At 44.8% G+C, this 20,584-nt stretch overlaps 1 protein-coding gene and 1 long non-coding RNA gene across 29 annotated transcripts in view; one reads left to right on the top strand and one right to left on the bottom strand.

The window, feature by feature from the left end:
* ANKS1B (ankyrin repeat and sterile alpha motif domain containing 1B) overlaps window positions 1–19,551 on the top strand; it is a 1,179,755-nt gene extending 1,160,204 nt beyond the window's left edge. For 11 of the 28 annotated variants that reach the window (XM_027107272.1, XM_027107270.1, XM_027107290.1 and 8 more), the window contains 2 exons: window positions 739–906; window positions 4,344–6,209. In XM_027107272.1, coding sequence (XP_026963073.1) covers window positions 739–906; window positions 4,344–4,451 — 276 coding nt within the window. In that variant the 3' untranslated portion in view covers window positions 4,452–6,209. Of the gene's footprint in view, window positions 1–738; window positions 907–4,324; window positions 6,210–19,214 lie in introns of those variants that run through there. The other 17 variants (XM_027107271.1, XM_027107269.1, XM_027107279.1 and 14 more) reach the window with 5 other exon arrangements.
* Window positions 898–7,613, bottom strand: LOC113620885 (uncharacterized). The gene is made up of 3 exons (XR_003432963.1): window positions 6,559–7,613; window positions 4,459–4,642; window positions 898–2,863 (listed from the first exon to the last, which is right to left on the bottom strand). It is a non-coding gene; the product is annotated as an uncharacterized LOC113620885 (long non-coding RNA).
* Window positions 19,552–20,584: the final 1,033 nt, after the last annotated feature.

The following is a 20,584-nucleotide window of genomic DNA, read 5'->3' as shown; positions in this document are numbered from 1 at the left end:
TCCTGTTTTCTCAGTGAGAGCAGACAGGGTGGGACTGTGCTCAGAAGAGAAGGCAGAAATGAAGTACGAATCTGGAGACGAGAAGCTAGACGTCCTGAGGGGAGTGACTGAAGGTCCGAAGGAAAGAACTTCTCTCCCAGACACTGCTTGGCATGGCATTCGAGCCTAACAGGATCTCCTGTCTCTTGCTGATTTGATAATAAAATATGGAGTGGACCCACAGGGAGAGCAAACGCCTCAAGAAATAGCTGGATAATTGGCTCTGTTTGCATGCTCGCTGTGAGTGTGAGACGCCACACCAGCATGACTAATGCCTCTCCCCTCTGCCTAAATTAGATTTTGATTGTGTCTCAGAGATGTTCACTGAATCACAGATGTTGGAAGTAAAAAGACCCCAACTTCTCAGGAACACCTCCTGTGGAGTGTGTGGGATCCTCCTCCCAGGCTGAGGGACCCCTTCCCTTCCGAGACCTGGGAGCAAAGCAGCCACCCCGGATGGAGCGGGCTCCGGGGTCCCGGCGCAGGCTCCTCAGGTGGCTGTAAGCAAGTGCATCGCGTCAGTAACTGATGCCTCGTACAGACCCTAAATTGGACCCAGTGTCCTGTTTGTCAAATTTCCCCTGGCTCTCTGCCACATCAGGTGGAGCAGTTCAGGGTTCGAACCCACTCGGTGTTCCTCAGCCACTCTGTTCTGATCTGGAAGATGCTGTCATAAATGCTTTCTCATTTCTCTTGCAGAATTTAGCCTACGAGATCATCCTAACGTTGGGACAGGCATTTGAAGTTGCTTACCAGCTCGCGCTGCAAGCCAGGAAAGGGGGGCATTCCTCCACACTTCCAGAAAGCTTTGAAAACAAGCCCTCCAAGCCCATCCCCAAGCCCCGAGTCAGCATTCGCAAGTCGGTGGTAAGTAGAAAAGACAGATGTTCTGAAAACCTTGAACTGGAGGGGAGGGATCCTTGGTGCCGTTGGGGCTGGCGAGAATCCAGGGCCTGCCCTTCTTGTCCTTCCCTTGGCCTCATCCTGGCATGTGTCTGTCCTCCTCTCAGCCCAGTTCCTGCGAAGTCTTGGGGACCATCTGCCTGAACTTGGAGGCTCCCAAGAAAATTCCACTTCTTTTGTCCCTTGCAGCAGCCTGTGAGGGGACTGGGCGCTGCTGGCCTCCCGGGGGAGTCTTTCCTCAAGCTCCAGGCGATCTTGGGAAAAAGGCTCCCTGAGGCCCCGGCTGCCATCCCTCTAGGGGGCAAGCCTCTCACAAGCCGCTGGGGAGCAGAGAGGGTAGCAGAGGCTCATGGGGAGGGCATCCCTGGTACCCAGCTAGAGGAGGCTGGAGGTGCAGGCTGTACGCGGGCCTGACAAGGAGGCCTAGGCGCAGGCTTCCTGCAGAGCGGGGACTGTTCAGAAGGTACTGCCCCTCCTCCCCGGCATCTGCCTCCCTCCAGAAATTTCCCCCCTTCCCTCCCACACGCTCTGCACACATCCTGTCCTAACAGACTTTCATGACTTCAAAGCAGCCTCCTCTGGTGGTAGCAATACCCAGAAGCTGGAAGCCTCCCGTCTGGTTTCTGCTGCCGTATGGCATCCTAGAAACTCGGGGACTCAGGGCAGCAGGCACCCTCAGAGGCATCGCTCAGCCCACGTATCCTTCCGCCTGTGACTCCTCCTCCTCCCCACCGAGCCCTGTCCCCGGAGTCGTGGGGAATTGTAGGGTTTTTAATGTTTGCAGAGGCACCACCTTTTGTGACCATGTGGCTTCTTGTTCACGCTCTTCTCTTTGGCCTCTACTCCTGTCTCCATTCTTGGCAACTTCAACATCCATGGGGCTGATCCTCCCAGCGTGTGGCCCCTCTGCTCCTTGACAGCTCACCTCTCAGACCTCTTCCCCCACCTCACCATTCACTCCCACGCTCACCCCACATCACTGATCACCAGTAACTGCAAGCATCCTCTGACTTTCCTTCTGACCCCCAGTCCCCCCACCTCAGCCCCTCCCGGCCCCACTGGCTCCCAATCCTGAAGCACTCCCAGAACAGCAGGTTCAGTTGCTCCCTCATTTCTCCTTCGAGGCTTAGCACACGTGTGTCCAGAACAGAATTCTTGATCTCTCCGCAAAGTTGCTTCTCTGTCTCTCCCAGCTCGGTAAATGGCATAACCGTTCACCATGTTGCTCAAGCCATAAATCTAGAAGACACCCTTGATTTCTGTCTTCCTCTCACCTGTGTCCACCCCACAAGCAGATTCCATCCGCTCAGCCCCTAAAACATCTCTCAGACCCGTCCACTCCTCTCCATTTCCTCCGTCACTCTTCCTATCCAAGCCATCACCACCAGTAATCTCCAAAATACTCCCATACATCTCCTAAAAACTCCCCTCCTCTGCCCGGCAACCAGGGTGACCTTCTTAAAACACAGATCAGATCATGGTACCACTGCCCCAATTTCCCACCACACTCCTCTCTGACACTCAGGCCTTCTTCTTCCTGGAAACAAACAAAGCTCACTCCCACCTAAGGCCTCTGTGCCCCCTGTTCCCTCCACCTGGCTTTGTCTCCACCTTGTTTCTGCACGGCTGACTCTGGCTTGTCACCCAGGGCCCAGCTGACCACCCAGGCTTCTCCTGGCTTATCTTGTTTATTGTCTGTCTATCTTATCCCACAAGAAAAGCAAGTCAAATGTCCAGGAATGTTCAGAACATTTGGGGGAATCAGCTCTTAGAGTACTGTATTCATTCCTGTGTGGGCTGGGTAAATCTGTTCGTGGCAGGGACCTCCATCTGACTTTTGTCTGGTCCCCATAGATTTCTTCCAGATGAGCACAAAGGGTGGGTGCCGTAAGAGCTCAGAATACTCATTTAGAAGCCTTCACTGAAAAATATGAAACATACAGGGAATAATACTGCTGTCCTTTAACTACCCCAAGATCCTGTCCCCCTCAATAGGTGTCTGTGTTCCCTTTCCCTCGGCCCCAGTAGTTTATTTTTGAGAAACAGCCCATGATTAGACATGTAGAGTCCTGCCCACAGCCTTGTGGAGACACAGTCAAATTGCAGGTGGCCGACGGGCACAGACCCCCGCACTCTTCGGACAGCTCCCTTGCTCCGGTTTCCTGAGCAGAGCAGGTGGCCAGGGCCAGGGGGAGACATGGAAACACTAAAGAAAGAGGCAGCAATCTGGTGGAGAACTGCCCCAGGCCGCCCGTGAGAGCTCAGAACTCAAGCTTCACCCAGAAAGGGCCTGTTTAACCTTGTACACGCAGGGGCTGAAATGGTGTTGACGTTTTACAGCTCAGTTTGGTTCAAGGCTCACCCTGACCTGGGCCCACTCACCTCTTCACCCTCAGTTGTCTCCCCGCCAGGTGCCCTCGGCGACCTGACTGCAAGCCCTCAGCCAGCCTCTTTCCCTACCTCGGGGACCTTGCACATGCTGCTCCACGCCCCCTGCCTTTACCAGGAAACTCTTGCTTCTCCTCCAGCTCTCCGTTTAGACATTACCTTAATTAACTTTTAAATAATGTCTAGTCAACAAGTATTTATTGGGTGCCTACTGTTTAGTGGGTTGCCGGGAGCTTTTCTGAGTTTGAGGGAAACAGGAGTAAACAGAACAGACAGAATCCCACCTTCATAAGCATACACTGTAGTGGACATGATGTATGTGGCAAAAGGATTATAAAGAAGAGACAGCAGAGGAAAGCAGAAAAGTTGAGGTGCTATTTTGCTTGGGGTAAACTGGTGAGGAGGTGATGTTTGAACTGCACCCTGATTCACATTAGGGCATAAAGCAGGCAGGTGTCTGGAGAGTATTCAGGCAGAGAGGTGATGAGCACAGAGGGTCTGGGCTGGGGCTTGGTGTACAGGGAGCAGCAGGGAGGCCGGTGTGGCTGGAGCGTAGAAAGGCAGGCGGACAGGGCCACCGTGGGTCACCTCGAGGACTCTGGGTTTATTCTGACTGTAATGGAAACCACTGGAGGCTTGAGAGGCAGGCAGGACATAGCCTGGTTCACCTTCTCTAGGAAGCCCCCCTGGCTCCTGACATGGGTCAGTGGCCTTCCTGGGTGCCCACAGAGCACCTTCTTCCCCCTCAAATCTCACTTCTCAGTAAAGTATTCCTACGTCTGCTCCCCACCTGTGTGCCTTCAAGAGCAAGGGCTGTGTCTCACTCACCATCCCCCCCGCCCAGTGCCTTGCAGTAAATGTGTATCAGAAGAACGAACAGAGGACTCTCACGCCCCCAACATCCTGAGGTCCTGCCAGAGCACAGTGATGGTTTCCAGGCAGCGTTAGGATGCATGTGTGCAACCCCAGGCAGGTACCGTATAACGGGCATCAGCCTTTCTGTTTTAAAGCAGATCGACCCATCTGAGCAAAAGACTCTGGCCAATCTGCCGTGGATTGTGGAGCCGGGACAAGAAACCAAGAGGGGAATAAATACCAAGTATGAGACCACAATTTTCTGATACTCACCGTCCTCCCGTCCTCGCGGTGCCTTGCACGCCGAGCAGTCCCGGAGCAGGCTTTCCACCCGGCGCAGGAGGAAGACTGCTGTTTGTGTGGCCTTGTCACGGGCGAAAGGCCACTGGCCATTCCTGGGGACGTTCTTTCTGCACCAGTGACAGAAAGTGCAACCAAGACTTTCCAGTCGTAACCCCTGAGAGAAATGAGTTGAGATTTGTGGCTCACTGTCCCGACTCCCCTCCCTGCTACCACCCAAGGTATTTCTAGTGACTTTGCCCCAACACTTGCTTTGCTGTATTTGGGGATAATACCTTAAGAAAAAAAATACAGGGGATCTCTAATACTGCCTAAAAGTATAAAAATCTTGGGTTTATTTTTCACTGTCAGCAGTTTTCAAGGTAGAATGAGAACAGAACTACCCCCAGAAAGCATCTGTAAAATCATTATCTCACTGAGTATCCTTTCATGCAAAAGGACAAAAAGTACCCGATTGCCAGGAAATCCTATTTCCCAATTTCTATATTTGTGGATTTTATATGTAATCAACTATGTCAGATAAAGAAAACCTTTACATCTATGGATTGATTCAAAAACTTAATGATTTAAAACAGAGGAATTTATTATGCACAGAAAAATGTGTCTTGTATTAAATATTTTTATTAAAAGAATGTTTCACTAACACATTGATAAGAAAACTAGGTTAGTTGTGAGGGATGTTTTGCTTTCATTTCAAATAACTAAATTTCTACTGCTACTACCAAGAGAACTGGCTTGGGCGTTGCAAAGTACGGTACCAGAGACGCTCACTAGAGCAGGAGATTTGGGCAAGCAGGCTGGCGTCTTACCGAAAGTGCTGACACAGCCATAAGCCTGCAAAGATTTTTTTTTTTTTTTAAACTTCACAGTTTTAGAAAAACATGTTAAACAAAAAATCTAGGGCTCCTGCTGTCAAGATTTCTGTCATGGAAACCTTGTTTGTTTGAGAAAGGTGTTAATAAAATTCTATTGCAAAAAAAAATTTTCTTTTCTAGAAAAACACAAATACAAAAAAAAAAATAGAGATTCCAAAGTAATAAAACTCTTTTCTTGAAACAAAATAAATAAATAAATGTTTGCTTACTCTTTGATTAAATAAAATTTACTTACATTTCATTAAGGTATTTTAATTTTTTTAATGTCTCTGTGGAGTATTTGTATGATACCATAATGTATATTTATGTAGAATCAAATTATATAAACAGTACCAATATCATTATAGAAAAAATAACATTTTAATGTATATTGTTCTAACCAATCATATTGTGAATCATTTTGGAGTTCATTATAATAAGCGATATTGATAAATTGTGGGATTGTCTTAATTTTTTTTAATTAACCAATATTATTTTAAACCTGAGATTATCAGTTACATTCATCAGTTGGTGAGTTTTAAAGACAACTAAATTTTATTTCAAACTGACAAATGTATATGGTTTTAGTTCAGTGTTGGAGAATTTTAATACAATATTAAATTACTTGAACTGAACAGTTCCTTGTATATATTTTGCCTATTCACTGTTGATATGTATGTAGTAAATTGAGAGTAAAATAACCCTAAAATATGGTACCAAAAAGAAACTGTATAGGAGCAAAGTAAATAGTAGCTTTGCTGAAAAGGAAACATGTAAATATGCTTGGGCTTCCAGTTATAAATTTTGTAATTTTTGTCATTATTTATATCCTATAAAAAAACACACAAAATAAAATGGAAACTGTACAGCTGCTGGTGCTTGGCATCATTCTGTGAGCACCTTCCCACTTCCACTTAGGATAGAACCAAAAGCCCAGCCTTCTCAGCATCCATAGCTAAAGGGATTTTTTTCATTTGGCAAAATTGAGAAAATTTGCTCACTTCCAAGTTCAGCCAGGCCTTTAAAGCTTGAATTTCAGCCATAAAGCCCCCATTGTCTTTAATGTTAAAGTGGGCTGTAAGGAAGAATTACCAAAACAGAAATTGGTAAAAGGGAGGACTACCAAACCAGATTACTTTTATAGGACAACATCTACATGTTTGTCCTAGGCTGCCATAACAAAATACTGGGTGGCTTAAACAACAAATTTATTTCTCACAGTTCTGGAGGTCCTGGGAAGTCCAAGATCAAGGTGCCAGCAAGGTAGGTTTCATTCTAAGGCCCTTTTCTCCTGGCTTGGCTTGTTGGTGGCTGCTGTCTTGCTGTGTGCTCACATGAGCTCTCTGTGGTGTGTGTCTGCAAAGGGTAAAGGGTGAGGGAGCATCAAGCTCTCTGGCTTCTCTCCTTATAAAGGCACTAATCCCATCATGAGGGCCCCACCCCCATGACCCCATCTTACCCTAATTATCTCCCAAAGGCCCATTTCCAAATACTCACCATGGAGCATTAGGACATCAACATATGGATTTTGAGGGGACACAGATTTTCCATAACAACAGTCATTTTTCCTAAAACACATGTACCAGCTATGAGTCAAGTAATAAAAGGGTCATGTTAGAGACACACTGGAAAAATCAATGATTCACATTCCATATCCTGTGACTTTCAGCAAAAGATCTCCCCACTGCTGGATCCAAGTTACTCTCCAAAACACATGCCAAACCAATCACGGGGTGCTCCCAGCCTGACATGCAGAGGCTTAGGGCTTTGAACCTGAAAGGGCTAAAACCATCCAGAGATGGGGCAACATTCACAGAGGCAGAAGGGCAGGTTTCCTGAAGGAAGGTTTGGGCTGGGATTTTAGACAGTAATGCTTTGCCTGGGCTAATTCAGCCCCTTTTTAATCTTTGCTAGCCACCAAGAGGTCAGCAACCCTCTTATTTATTATCTCTGTGGATCAGTGCTTATTTGTATCAGTTATGATCCCAGCATGAAGTAGATGGCACACTCCAATTGGGAGAATTTAAGAGTTTAATAAGTAGAATACTAACAAAGGTCTTGGCAGCATGTAGGGAAACTAACCCTGGGCTGGTGTGGCCTGAAGGGAGTGGGAAAGGAAGCGGCTTGTGGAGGGGGCTTCCAGACAGGTGCTGTGGGCTTCAGAAAGGGATCCGTAATTTTAAAAACTCCCAGCAAACAAAAGTCCTAGACCAGATGGCTTCACAGGTGAATTCTACCAAACATTTAGAGTTAACGCCTATCCTTCTGAAACTATTCCAAAAAACTGCAGGGGAAGGAATACTTCTGAGCTCATTCTATGAGTCCACCATCACCCTGATACCAAAACCAGACAAAGATATCACAAAAAAAGAAAATTACAGGCCAGCATCCCTGATGAATATAGATACAAACATCCTCAACAAAATACTAGCAAAAATACCTCAACAAAATACAAATCCAACAATACATTAAAAGGATCATACACCACGACCAAGTGAGATTTATACCAGGGATACAAGGATTTTTCAATATCTGCAAATCAATCAGTGTGATACACCACACTCACAAATTGAAGAAAAACCATATGATCATCTCAACAGATGCAGAAAAAGCTTTCGATAAAATTCAACACCCATTTATGATAACTCTCCAGAAAGTGGGCAAAGAGGAAACATACCTCAACATAATAAAGGCCATACATGACAAATCCACAGCTAACATCATAGAGTAAGTCCCCTACATACGAATGAGTTCCATTCCAAGCGCACATTTGTAAGTCCAATTTGTTCATAAGTCCAACAAAGTTAGCCTAGGAACCCAACTAATACAATTGGCTATATAGTACTGTAATAGGCTTATAATACTTTTCACATAAATAATACATAAAAAACAAACACGAAAAATAAAACATTTTTAATCTTACAGTACAGTACCTTGAAAAGTACAGTAGTACAGTACAACAGCTGGCATCCAGGGGCTGGCATTGAGTCAACAGGCAAGAAGAATTACTGACTGGAGGAGGCGGAGGAAGTGGAAGATGGTAGAGCTGAAGGATGGTCAGCAATAGGAGACAGAGGGCAAGCTGCAACTTCATTCATGCCTGATGTTGATGGAACACATGTTTGCATCTTTGAAAGTTTGCAACTTGAAGGTTCATATGTAGGGGACTTACTGTACTCAATGGTGAAAAGCTGAAAGCATTCCCTCTAAGATCAAGAAAAGACAAGAATGCCCATTCTCAACACTTCTTTTCAACATAGTTTTGGAAGTCCTAGCCACAGCAATTAGATAAGAAAAAGAAGTAAAAGGAATCCAAACTGGAAAGGAAGAAGTAACACTGTCACTGTGAAAACCACTAGAAAACTATTAGAGCTCATCAATGAATTTGGTAAAGTTGCAGGATACAGAATTAATATACAGAAAATTATTGCATTCCTATATACTAACAACAAAGTATCAGAAAGAGAAATTAACGAAACAATCCCATTTACCATCACATCAAAAAGAATAAAATACCTAGGAATAAACCTACCTAAGGAGGCAAAAGACCTATACTCCGAAAACTATAAGACACTGATGAGACTCCCAGAAGTAGAGAAGAGACTTGTGGTTGCCAAGGGGTAGAGGGTTGGGGTAGGAATGGAGTGGGAGGTTGGGGTGAGCAGATGTAAGCTTTTATATACAGGATGGATAAACAACAAGGTCCTACTGTATAGCACAAAGAACTATATTCAATATCCTATGACAAACCATAATGGAAAAGAATATTTAGAAAAAAGAATGTGGGCTTCCCTGGTGGCGCAGTCGTTAAGAATCTGCCTGCCAATGCAGCAGACATGGGTTCGATCCCTGGTCCAGGAAGATCCCACATGCCGTGGAGCAACCAAGCCCGTGCGCCACAACTACTGAGCCTGCGCTCTAGAGCCCGCGAGCCACAACTACTGAAGCCCACATGCCTAGAGCCTGTGCTCTGCAACAAGAGAAGCCACCACAGTAAGAAGCCCGCACCCTGCAACAAAGAGTAGCCCCTGCTCGCCGCAACTAGAGAAAGCCCGTGTGCAGCAACGAAGACCCAACACAGGCAAAAATAAAATAATTTTTTTTAAAAAGATAAGACAAACTTAAAAAAAAAAATGGGCTGAAGACCTAAATAGACATTTCTCCAAAGGAGACATACAGATGGCCAACAGGTACATGAAAATATGTTCAGCATCACTAGTTATTAGAGAAATGCAAATCAAAACTACAATGAGGTATCATCTCACACCGGTCAGAATGGACATCATCAAAAAGTCTCTAAATAATAAATGCTGGAGAGGATGTGGAGAAAAAGGAACCTGCTACACTGTTGCTGGGAATGTAAATTGGTACAATCACTATGGAGAACAGTATGAAAGTCCCCTAGAAAGCTAAAAATACAGTTACCATATGATCCAGCAATCCCATTCCTGGGCATATATCCAGAAAAGACAAGAACTCTAATTTAAAAGATAGATGCACCCCAATGTTCACAGCAGCACTATTTACAATAGCCAAGACATTGAAGCATCCTAAATGTCCACCAACAGATGAATGGATAAAGAAGATGTGGTACATATACACAATGGAGTATTACTTGGCCATTAAAAAATGAAATAATGTCATTTGCAGCAATATGGATGGATCTAGAGATTATCATACTAAGCGCAGTCAGACAGAGAAAGACAGGTATCATATGATATCACATATGTGGAATCCTAAAAAATGATACAAATGAACTTTTTTACAAAACAGAAACAGACTCACAGACACAGAAAACAAACTTATGGTTACCAAAGGGGAAAGGGATAAATTAGGAGTTTGGGATTAACAGATACGCACTACTATATATAAAACAGATAAACAACAAGGACCTGATGCACAGCATAGGGAACTATATTCAATATCTTGTAATAACGTACAATGAAAAAGAATCTGGAAAATATATATATATATGTATGAAACTGAATCACTTTGCTGTACACCTGAAACTAACACAATACTGTAAACCAACTAAACTTCAATAAAAAAAAAAAAGTACCCTGATCTCACTCTGCACCATCCACCCTGCATTACCTAAACCCACTGGAAGCCATAGGGCAAGGAGCGCATTGATTTGGTCTACACAAGGCACCTCCAGAACCACAACAGGGCAGGGAAGAGGGAGGAGGGAGTCTGAGGGGCAAACAGAAGAGAGGCAGCCCTTGTACTGAAGGGATTTGCACCTCATTTTCTTGAAGGGGAAATTTGACACATTGGCAACTGAAATATCCATGGGGGTGGAGATCCTGGAATGTTAATATTATTCCAAAAAGGACTTCGATTCAATTACTCCATCTATTTTTTTTCTTCTTAAATGATACTCTATGATAAATTTGGGTAAATGAACCCAATGAAAATTATGCCTAGTTAGTTCATTAATAAGTCATGGAAGTGATTTTTTTCAAGACATACCAGATTTTCTGCTGGAATACTTGGGAATATTGCTGGTGCATAAAATGTTTGGATATGATGGGGCAGAAGACGGGCTTAAAGAACACATGGCCAAAGTCTCAAAAATCAGCGAAAATTCATACGTGGACCCCAAGCAGCATTGCTCCTAAGCTATTTCTGAAAAGAAAAGAAAATTTGATAAGTGGGCTAGCCTCCAGAGTTGTTCTTCCACAGAACTGGAATACAATAACCGTGTTCAGAAGTCTGTATGGAATGAAGCCTCTTTTTTGTTTTTTAAGACATTAAGTTTTTCAGTTCCTTTTTTTTTTTTTTTTTTTGCTGTACACGGGCCTCTCACTGTTGGGGCCTCTCCCGTTGTGGAGCACAGGCTCCAACGCGCAGGCTCAGCGGCCATGGCTCATAGGCCCAGCCGCTCCGCGGCATGTGAGATCTTTCCAGACCGGGGCACGAAGCCGTGTCCCTTGCATTGGCAGGCAGACTCTCAACCACTGCGCCACCAAGGAAGCCCTTCAGTTCCTTTTTTATACAAGCTATTCACTGAGTATGTTTCCTATGAAAATTAAGTAATATGACAGTTATAGACACATTTTCTTAAAAGTGGGTAACCAACCAAAAAAGGCTGGCAGAGTCTACCTGCACCATGGCTCCAACAGCCTCCCCCACACTCCCTTCCAGCCATCCACACGCCCAGCTTGCCCCAGCAACAGGGTCCTGCTTCCCACAGAAACCAGTTCCAAAGCAGGGAATTTCATTAGGTCTGTTGCCCAATCACCATCCGGCATCCTACGAGATTCCATTAATACTCAAATTTTTGCAGTGGAATTAACCCTAAGACGTTGGTGCTGACCTGGGAAATGCCGGTTCCACGTAACTGTTTCCTGTCTTGACCTCAAGCCAGTCTACTGACCGAGAATTCACTCTGTGTTCACCGTGGCTCCATTTTACTTAGAGTCGCTAATGCAGAGATGATCATTCCCAACCCAACACGCTGCACTCTGTTGCTCATAAATAATCATAGCTACAAATTATCATCCAGACAGTTTTTGTTTTTCTCTCCAAAACCCCAGAGACCTATGTTTGTTTGTAAGAGCTTCATGGGCATTTAACTTCCCAAGCATAGTTAATGACTAATGATATAAAGACTTACACACACGTCAGACTGAGATAGAGATTCTCCATTTAACGGCTCCAGTAGGGTCACTCCAGCTAAAGGTGGCAGTACAGCCGCTGAGGTTTTCAGACAGCCGAGGAGCACACATGTCACTTCACAAGCCCAGAGCATCTTGCAAGTCCTGCCATACTGGAAAACTCGGAGTGATGTCTCAGCACCCGGTAAGAGCAAGCTGAGATGGAGCTGCTCTTAGCAACTTGAAGTCAGTTCACAACATGGTAATAAAAGCCATTCAAAACTATCCATATTCAGTACTCAATTTAATTGTCCTCTGGATGTCTCGGTGCTTCAATCAAATGCCCAACAGCTGCTCCCCAGGGAGCATGCAGTTCTCCCTCTTGTTGCCTCTCGTCAATAAGACATATGAGGGACTTGCCTGGTGGTGCGGTGGTTAAGAATCTGCCTGCCAATGCAGGGGACACGGGTTCGAGCCCTGGTCTGGGAAGATCCCACATGCCGCAGAGCAACTAAGCCCGTGCGCCACAACTACTGAGCCTGCACTCTAGAGCCTGTGAGCCACAATTACTGAGCCCATGCGCCCAGAGCCTGTGCTCCAGAAGAGAAGCCACTGCGATAAGAAGCCCAAGCACCGCAACGAAGAGTAGCAACGAAGAGTAGGCCCCACTCGCTACAATTAGAGAAAGCCCGCGTGCAGCAATGAAGACCCAATGCAGCCCAAAATAAATAAAAATAAAGATAGGGGCTTCCCTGGTGACGCAGTGGTTAAGAATCCACCTGCCAATGCAGGGGACACAGGTTCGAGCCCTGGTCCGGGAAGATCCCACATGCTGCGGAGCAACTAAGCCCGTGCGCCGCAAATACTGAGCCTGCGCTATAGAGCCCTGAACCACAACTACTGAAGCCCGCGCGCCTAGAGCCCTTGCTCCACAACAAGAGAAGCCACCACAATGAGAAGCCCGCGCATCGCAACAAAGAGTAGCCCCCACTCACCACAACTAGAGAAAGCCCGCGCACAGCAACAAAGACCCAATGCAGCCAAAAATAAATAAATAATTTTTTTTTAAATGCGTGCACAGTTTTCTCAGAGAAGAACAAAAACCAAAAAGCCCAACATGCTAGTGTTGGGTCAGGGGAGACTGGGAAGAAGGAAAGGCACAGGAAATTCAGGAATCCTGTTTTAGCAGACCATCTCTGGGGTGCGCACTTGGCAGGGAGAGGGAAGACTGCAAACTCAGATACCTCCAGGCCACACAGGTGACATGAGTGAAGGTGGACTGTGATGATCCACGCATCCACCATCTCAGGGGGCGGCTGATGCTCAGCTCCAGCTGATGGCTGCCAGGCAGAAAAGACGACCCTGGCTCAATAGATTTTCTAAGAAATCAGGATTTTTATGTGAAACCACCAGACTTTCAAATGCTGGCAACAAGTTCAGTGTTTTTTTAAAAAATTAAGTGTGGGCCAAACAAAACTCCTCTGTGGACTGGGCCTGGTCCATGAATCACCTGTCTGTGCCTTTCTGAGATTCCACCAAACTTCAACAACCTTCCACCTTGATTTCTAGTTATTAGAGGAGGTACGGTGGGCGGCTAGGGCTAGGGGATGGAAGAGACAGGGATGCAGGGGTCACTGACATTTGCTGAACTGTTCTTACATACTTGGTTTGTTTATGGGAGTATCAGGAGCTGAATTCAGGGACTAGTAGCAAAGACCAGAGATAAGAGTCTCTTAAAACAAGAGAGAGGTTGAATATTTTCTCATGTAACATGAACTTCAGAGATAAACAGTACAGGGCTGGAATGGTAGCTCCACAGTTGTGATCAAAATGCCAAGCTCCTTCTGTATTTCTGCTCTGCCACCCTTAGCTTGTGGCATCCATCTACAAGGTCACCTCATGGGCACAAAATGGCTGTTAGACCATCATTCAGCGAATCCACATTCCAGGCAGGAAAAAAGATGGTAAGGAACAAAGGGCTCCTGCCTCCCAACTGAGTAAGGCAAGCTTTTAGGAGCTTTCCTGGAAGCTTCACCCTACAAGTTCTGCTTACATCTGCTACCCCTAGATAAGCAATTAGAAAATGTAGCTGTTGTTGATTTTAGCTGAGCACACTGCAGCTCCCAACAATACAGCAGTTGTTAGTGAGGAAAAGGGAGAGACTGGATATTAGGATGGCCACCAACAGTATCTGCCACAAAACAACAACAACAAAAAAAAAACCAGTATCTGTCACAATGGGAATGTCACAGCACTAGGTAAAAGGTGAAAGCAAACAGACACAGGTGAGACACCTGAACAGAGAAAACAGTGACTGGAGGAGGAACTGGTAATACTGGTAATACTCCAACCTTGGCAGAGTTGCTCTATAAGCTAGCCATCAAATCCAAGCAGAAAACAACCCCCCCCCCCCAGCTGTGCTAATATGCACACCAGACATCTGTGCTGCTCGGGACGTTCCTGAGAGTGTCACAACAGAGCAGGTGGACAAACCATGCTGCAAAAGCAGACATCACAGGCACAGCTCGCTGTGGCACAGGAGTGGGACTGGCAATGGCTTGGTAGGCCATCCAGGGCAAGGGCGGAGGACATGGGTTCTCAACCTCCGCTGTGCTCTGGAATCACCCGGGGAACTTTCAAACATATGGATGCCTGGGTCCCATGCCTGGCAACTCTGAGTTAATGGGTCTGGGTTTGGGGTGGGGGGCGGTTTTTGCAGTAAAGTGTGAGAAGCTTCACTCCTTGATGGACCAGGCCCTCCAGATCCCCTGAGAAGCTGGGTAGCCCACGTAGATCCCCACATCCGAGGCTACCACGGAAGTAGCTCCTTGAGAAGATTAAACCATTTGCTGAAGGCCACACAGCTGGGACGGTAGTGCAGCCAGGATTTGAACTTGGATCCACTTGACAGCCAAAGCAAAGCCGCTGTGACCCAAGGTCTTTTCCCCAACGCCACTCCTAATCCTCCACCACTCAAGTCCATGCATATCCCAAAAAGAATAATGTCTGGGACAGCTTTCCTGCTGAGCAAGGTCTGTCTCCTGGGAGCCAATAGCCATGAGGATAGATCCACCATGAGGTAGAGGAGGATGCCTGGAGTGAGGTGTCTTCTATGGATCAAAAGCCGCACAGTCCCAATCTGTAAACCAAGGAAATGTGGGCAGCAAAGGAATAGCAAATTGTAACTGGGACAAAGGTAATTATACTATTGAGACCTGTGTCAGATGTTTGACATATTTTTCAAGCCTCACAAAAACCTTGCAATTAGATGTTGCAGTCCCTATTTGACAAATGAGGAAACTGAGGCTCTGAGAGTTGGCACCTTTTCAAATGTAAGGAAAAGGAGAAAAGGAAATGAAATCAAGATGGCAGAAGAAACATATGGATCCAGTAGCCCCAGGGCTGCCACTAATTTGAAATGAACCCCCTAAAAGTTTCCAAGTAGAACAGGCTTCTCCACAGACCAGGTTGCAGTAGGGCTGCCACCTACCTTGCTCAGTGTTTGAATCATTTGTGAACTGAGACTAGGTTGAGCCGCGGCCAAGTGCTGGCAAATCCAAAGCATCCCCCAACCTCTGCTGTCTGTTTGGCTCCCATCAGAATGGCCCCTGCTGCTTTTTTTCCAAGAGCAATCCCTACGGGCACAGAGATGGGTTAGCCAGGATAACAGAAGTGGAAGCTCTTCAGCAGCAGAGACCACCTTTGACATCATCTCTGAGAGCTCAGGACTTAAGATCGGTCATGCATGACCCATGATGTGAATGAGTGAAATGAACAATGATTTAAGTGCAGAGCTGAAATGACGCTCCTGGATCCTCCAGCCCAGGGGGCTGTGGTGGAGACCAACAACCATGGACCGAAACCACAGCTCCCCACCTTGCATATGGGGCCCTAGTGATTTAACCTCTCTACACCTGTTTCCACATCTAGAAAACAGAGATAACAGCTTGCAGCCTTGTCGTTAGGATTTAATTAAATAATGTGTGGAAAGTGCCCAGCATGGGGCCTGACACATAAAAGGCCCTTAAAAAAATAGTAGCTCCTTCTTCCTTCCTCCTAGAAAGGATTTTTTATGTCTCAGAAAGTTGACAGAGTGCAGCAAATAAATCAGAAATGAGAAACACAGATCTCCAAAATCTTCCCCAGCTGCTGAAACTCACACCTTGACCCCTAGTCTGGTGTTCATTGGCCACGTTTCCAAGAGGACTCCACTTCCAACCGAAACACTCAACACATAGCCCAGTGGGTGTTTCCATAAAGAAAAGAAAATCGGATTTGGATTCTGGCCCTGGCTTTATCAGATTAACTGCCTGGGATGTAGTTCTTCCCCTGTAAGCTAGGACTGCATAGTCTGCAAACGCATCAACTACTGTGAAGATAAAATAAGGGCCGGGGAGGGGAGGAAGATTTGAATCTGATGAATGTGAAAGTTTGCTCCAACTCCTCAAAGCAGCCACCTTGGTACTAAGCTGGAGTCTTCATTCACTGCTGGATGTTTCCCAGCTGATCAGTTGCTCAGAACCACCAAACCCAAACTCAGGCCCAGAATGCTCTCTCTAGACACTTACTCTAGCCCTGGTGATGAGAAATTACAGATACAGATTTTTCTTTTACTTCCACGTGATAAGCAGTTCTGAGGGCCTGACCTCATAAATGAAGTTACAATGAACACCAGCGACTCATTTTCCTCAATCATAACTGTAACGAAAATGTCCCAAGCTTTGGTCTGCTCACAATGCCATCTGACTCAGCAGTAAGTCCCTGTTGATGCCAAATGACTTCAAAGGCCTGGTCTCTGTTGAGTCCCATGTTGGATGCAAATTCTTCTGCCCCTGCCATGTGAATATATACAACTACACAACAATTCTTCTAGGGTTAAACTCATAGCCCCACAGCAAATGATTTTCTAATTTAGATGTTTTAATAGCTGTATGGTATATCCATAGTCTTAAGGATAGAGGTTATGAGCAAGGAAATCCACTCAAGTGCTCTTAAGAGACTAAGAGTTATTAGAAAATCATTTTCTCCTTCTCTAAAGGTCAGTAAGTAAATTATAATAACAACACAAAACATATGTTGAATAATAGACTGCCATACTTGCCAACTTAAACACTCCAGGGATATGTTTATTCATTTCATATAATTTGGAAGCAGATCTTTTTTTATCCAAGTAAAGTTTTACTTTCCCCTAACGATGCTTCACAGCAAAATGCCAAACTAAAATGGGAAGATAAAGAAAATGCTGGTAATGTGCTACATCTTAATTTGACAGCCTCGTGACATCCTAGTGCAGAGGGAGAACACAGAATGCACTATGGGCATGTGGGCATACAGGAATTCCAATCATTCAGCAAAGATTTACTGAGGCTCCAACTGGAGCCAGGCTTCCGTTGGACTCTGGTATAAAACACCTAAGAGACGTGGCTTTCATTGAGCTTACAGTCTAATGGGGGACTCCATTAAATAAATGATACAGGTCAAAAAAACCACGACAGAGAAAAGAGGGGGCTACAAGAGGGCAGGGAAGCCTTCAGGAGAAGGATCATCTCAAGGAAAAAGATAAGAAGGAATCAGGAAAAAAAATTAGGTGGGGGAGGGCAGTATAGAAGAGAGAACCGCACATACAATGCCACAGAAGCAAGAGAGCACAAGCAGGTCCAGGATTTTAAAGACGACTGACATGATAAGATAAGCACTTTGGAAAGATCACGCAGAGGCATGACTGCTGGGAGAGACAGTGATCGGGGAACTGTTGCCACGCAAGAGGATGGGACCCAAATAACACCAAGGAATGTGCAGTGAGCACTTTCTTGGTCCAAGCACTGAGATAAGTAAGCACTCTGTGAGCATTATCTTATTAAATCCTTACAACAATGCTGAGAGGGAGGAACCCCTACAGATAAGACAACTGCTGATATTTTCTGGGTTTCTTATTATCTCTTGTCCCCAATTTCCCCCAACAACTAAAATGTGTTTGTTTATTGCCTTGGCTGCTGCTGAAAACAGTGCTAGGCATAGCAGATATTCAAGACACAGAGGATAGACAGGTGGCTGCACGAATAAACCAATAAAGGAATTTTGCCCAAGAGCACACCGAGTGAAGGACCCCATACCCGTTGCACTTACCACACTAAGCTGCAACTGTTAGTCCTTGCTGGTTCTTCTCAGTGTCCTGTGCCAGTCCCTCAGCTCACCAACCTCCAGACTGCCCTGGGCTCAGTCTAGGGTCTCCCTGTCTTGTCTATCTACACCCATTTTGTTGCATCTGGTCCTGTGGTTTTAAATACCATCAATTCACTGATGCCTCTCAGATTTTTATCTCCATCAGAGACTTTTCCTATAAAAGAACCATCTACTCAACAGCCCCAGGTGTCTTCCTAACACCTACCTCAAACTTACTTTGTCCTAAACTCTGCTCCTTTTACATAGTCTTCTCATCTCAGCTAACAGCAACTCTATTCTTCCAGTTGTTCAAGCCGGAGGCCAAAACCTTGGTATCATTCTTGACTTGTCCCTCTCACGACCTGTATCCGATCCATTAGCAACTCTTATTAACTCTTACCGTCAGAGTATACCCAGAATCCAACTTGTCACAGCCTCTCCTGCCGCCACCCCAGTCTAGCCGCCTGCATTTTGCCCAGATTATTGTAAAAGCTTCTCATTGATCTCCCTGCTTCCCTCCTCACCTGTCCTCCTTTCAGCTGATCCTCAACTGGTTCCCACCGCCAAAGTGATCAAGTTACAGCTTACGTCAGATCTCCCCACTGCTCACACTCCTGCGCTAGCTACTATCTCAGGGTAGACATCCTCGCCATGGCCTGGGAGACCCTCCACAGAGCTGGCTACACCTCCTACTAAGCTCCCCTCGCTCAGTCTTCTCCAGCCACACCAGCCTCCATGCTGGTTCTGGAACAGACCAACCCGTCCCACTTTCCAGTCTTTGCACTTGCTGTACCCTTGCTTGGGGACTCTCTCCAGATACTTGCCTGACTCACTCCCTCCCTCACCTTTCAGGTCTGAACTCGAGTGTCACCTTCCAAACAAGCAGCTCCCTCTAGAACTGTAGCCCTCCTCCTCTCCTCACTTACATACCAACTAATCACTATAAATTTGACTGACTGACTTTTTTTCTGTCTCTCCCTAGCCCCCAACTGCAGGAGGGCAAGGACTTTGTTTTGCTCACTGCTATATCCCCAATACCTACAAAAATGCCAGGCAGTTCTCAACAAATATGTACTGAACGAAAAAATGAATAAATGAATTCTCTTCTTTACAGGATCTTCTCCATGCCAGCCACACCAGGCATCAGAGACAAACTGAGGAAAAAGAAAATTTTGATAGAATTAAATTACATATAGCTGACAAAGCATGGATAGAGGTTGATGGCTTTAATTTGAAGACTCTTTCACATTCGTTTTCTGATCAACAAAGGACAAGGAAGGAGTCTGAAACAATCTGAAAATGTTTTTCAAAAATATTTTAGAAATTTTATTTTTATAAAATGTTTTAAATTCGTGTATTAAAATGTATACCAACACACACCAAAAAATTATGTAAGCTGTATCATAAATACAAAACTAACAGTTTTCAAAACATACAAGACACATCCAATGTAAAAAAAAAATCTTATATATACAAAATGCAATGTATTTCCAATACAAAAAAAAAATATGCTCAACCAAAAGTACAAAACAAAACCCTCCCCTTGACTGGCCACTTAAGCTGCTATGAAAGGCTTTTCTTCTTCCTTATGTTACCTGGTCTTTCTTCTCATTTTTCTTTTTAATTTATTTGTAAGATAAGAGCCAATCAAGGTGTTTTAAAAGCTGATGTTTGTTGTTATACTTTTACAGTCAAGTGACTTTTAATTCCAAAAGTTAATACTTTATACTCTGAGCTATAAATGAGTTCCTAAACGTTGTATGCAAATCAAATTATGACTTGGGTACTCTAAGCAGAACATATCATTTACAGAAATTTCTTTTTATAAAATTAAGACTTTCATGTCACATTTGCTTATATCACAGTAAGCCCCTAAATTAATTCCTCAACCCACCATAAAACAAAAAAACAAAAAAACCTCCTTAACAATGTAAAATATTTTATTCACTCTCTGTATGGTTCCCTCAAATGCTAAATAGGAACATCTAATCTAAAATACATCTGGAGGGGTCTGTTCCCTCCCTACCTACCCCACATCTACTAATATGCACCAACAATAGAAACTGGCTCAGTGTTTACCTACTGTTAATGCTAATACTCATCTGATTTAGTTGTTGCAGCAACAAAAAATTTTGAATTTTGGTTGTTTTTTTAATGTAAGAACCACATCTATTACTAATTTATCACCATTTCCCTTAACAATATATTTCAGGGAAAATGTTTAGATTTAAGCTACAATTAAAGTTCCTAATCAGGAAATCAAAAAAGCTAGTTACTGATGCTGATATGCTTTTTCCCTATCAAAACTATCTTTCCTGATTAAACTTGGAGGGAGGGAAGGAGAGAAGGAGGGTGAGAAGGGGAAGGAAAACAGACTGGCTGGAAGGTTAAAGGTGACATCTTGCAGTCACAATGACTCTTCCAGTACTGTGTAGAAAACCACAGAGAATTCTGTTGAAATTCACTAAGAGAAAAGCACTGGCA

This window comes from Aethalodelphis obliquidens, unplaced genomic scaffold (assembly GCF_003676395.1).
Source record: "Aethalodelphis obliquidens isolate GAN/ISIS:26980383/991018 unplaced genomic scaffold, ASM367639v1 scaffold8, whole genome shotgun sequence".
Classification (NCBI taxonomy): Eukaryota; Metazoa; Chordata; class Mammalia; order Artiodactyla; family Delphinidae; genus Aethalodelphis; species Aethalodelphis obliquidens.
Note: the sequence above shows the minus strand (reverse complement) of the source record. Positions and strands in the feature narration are given on the sequence as shown.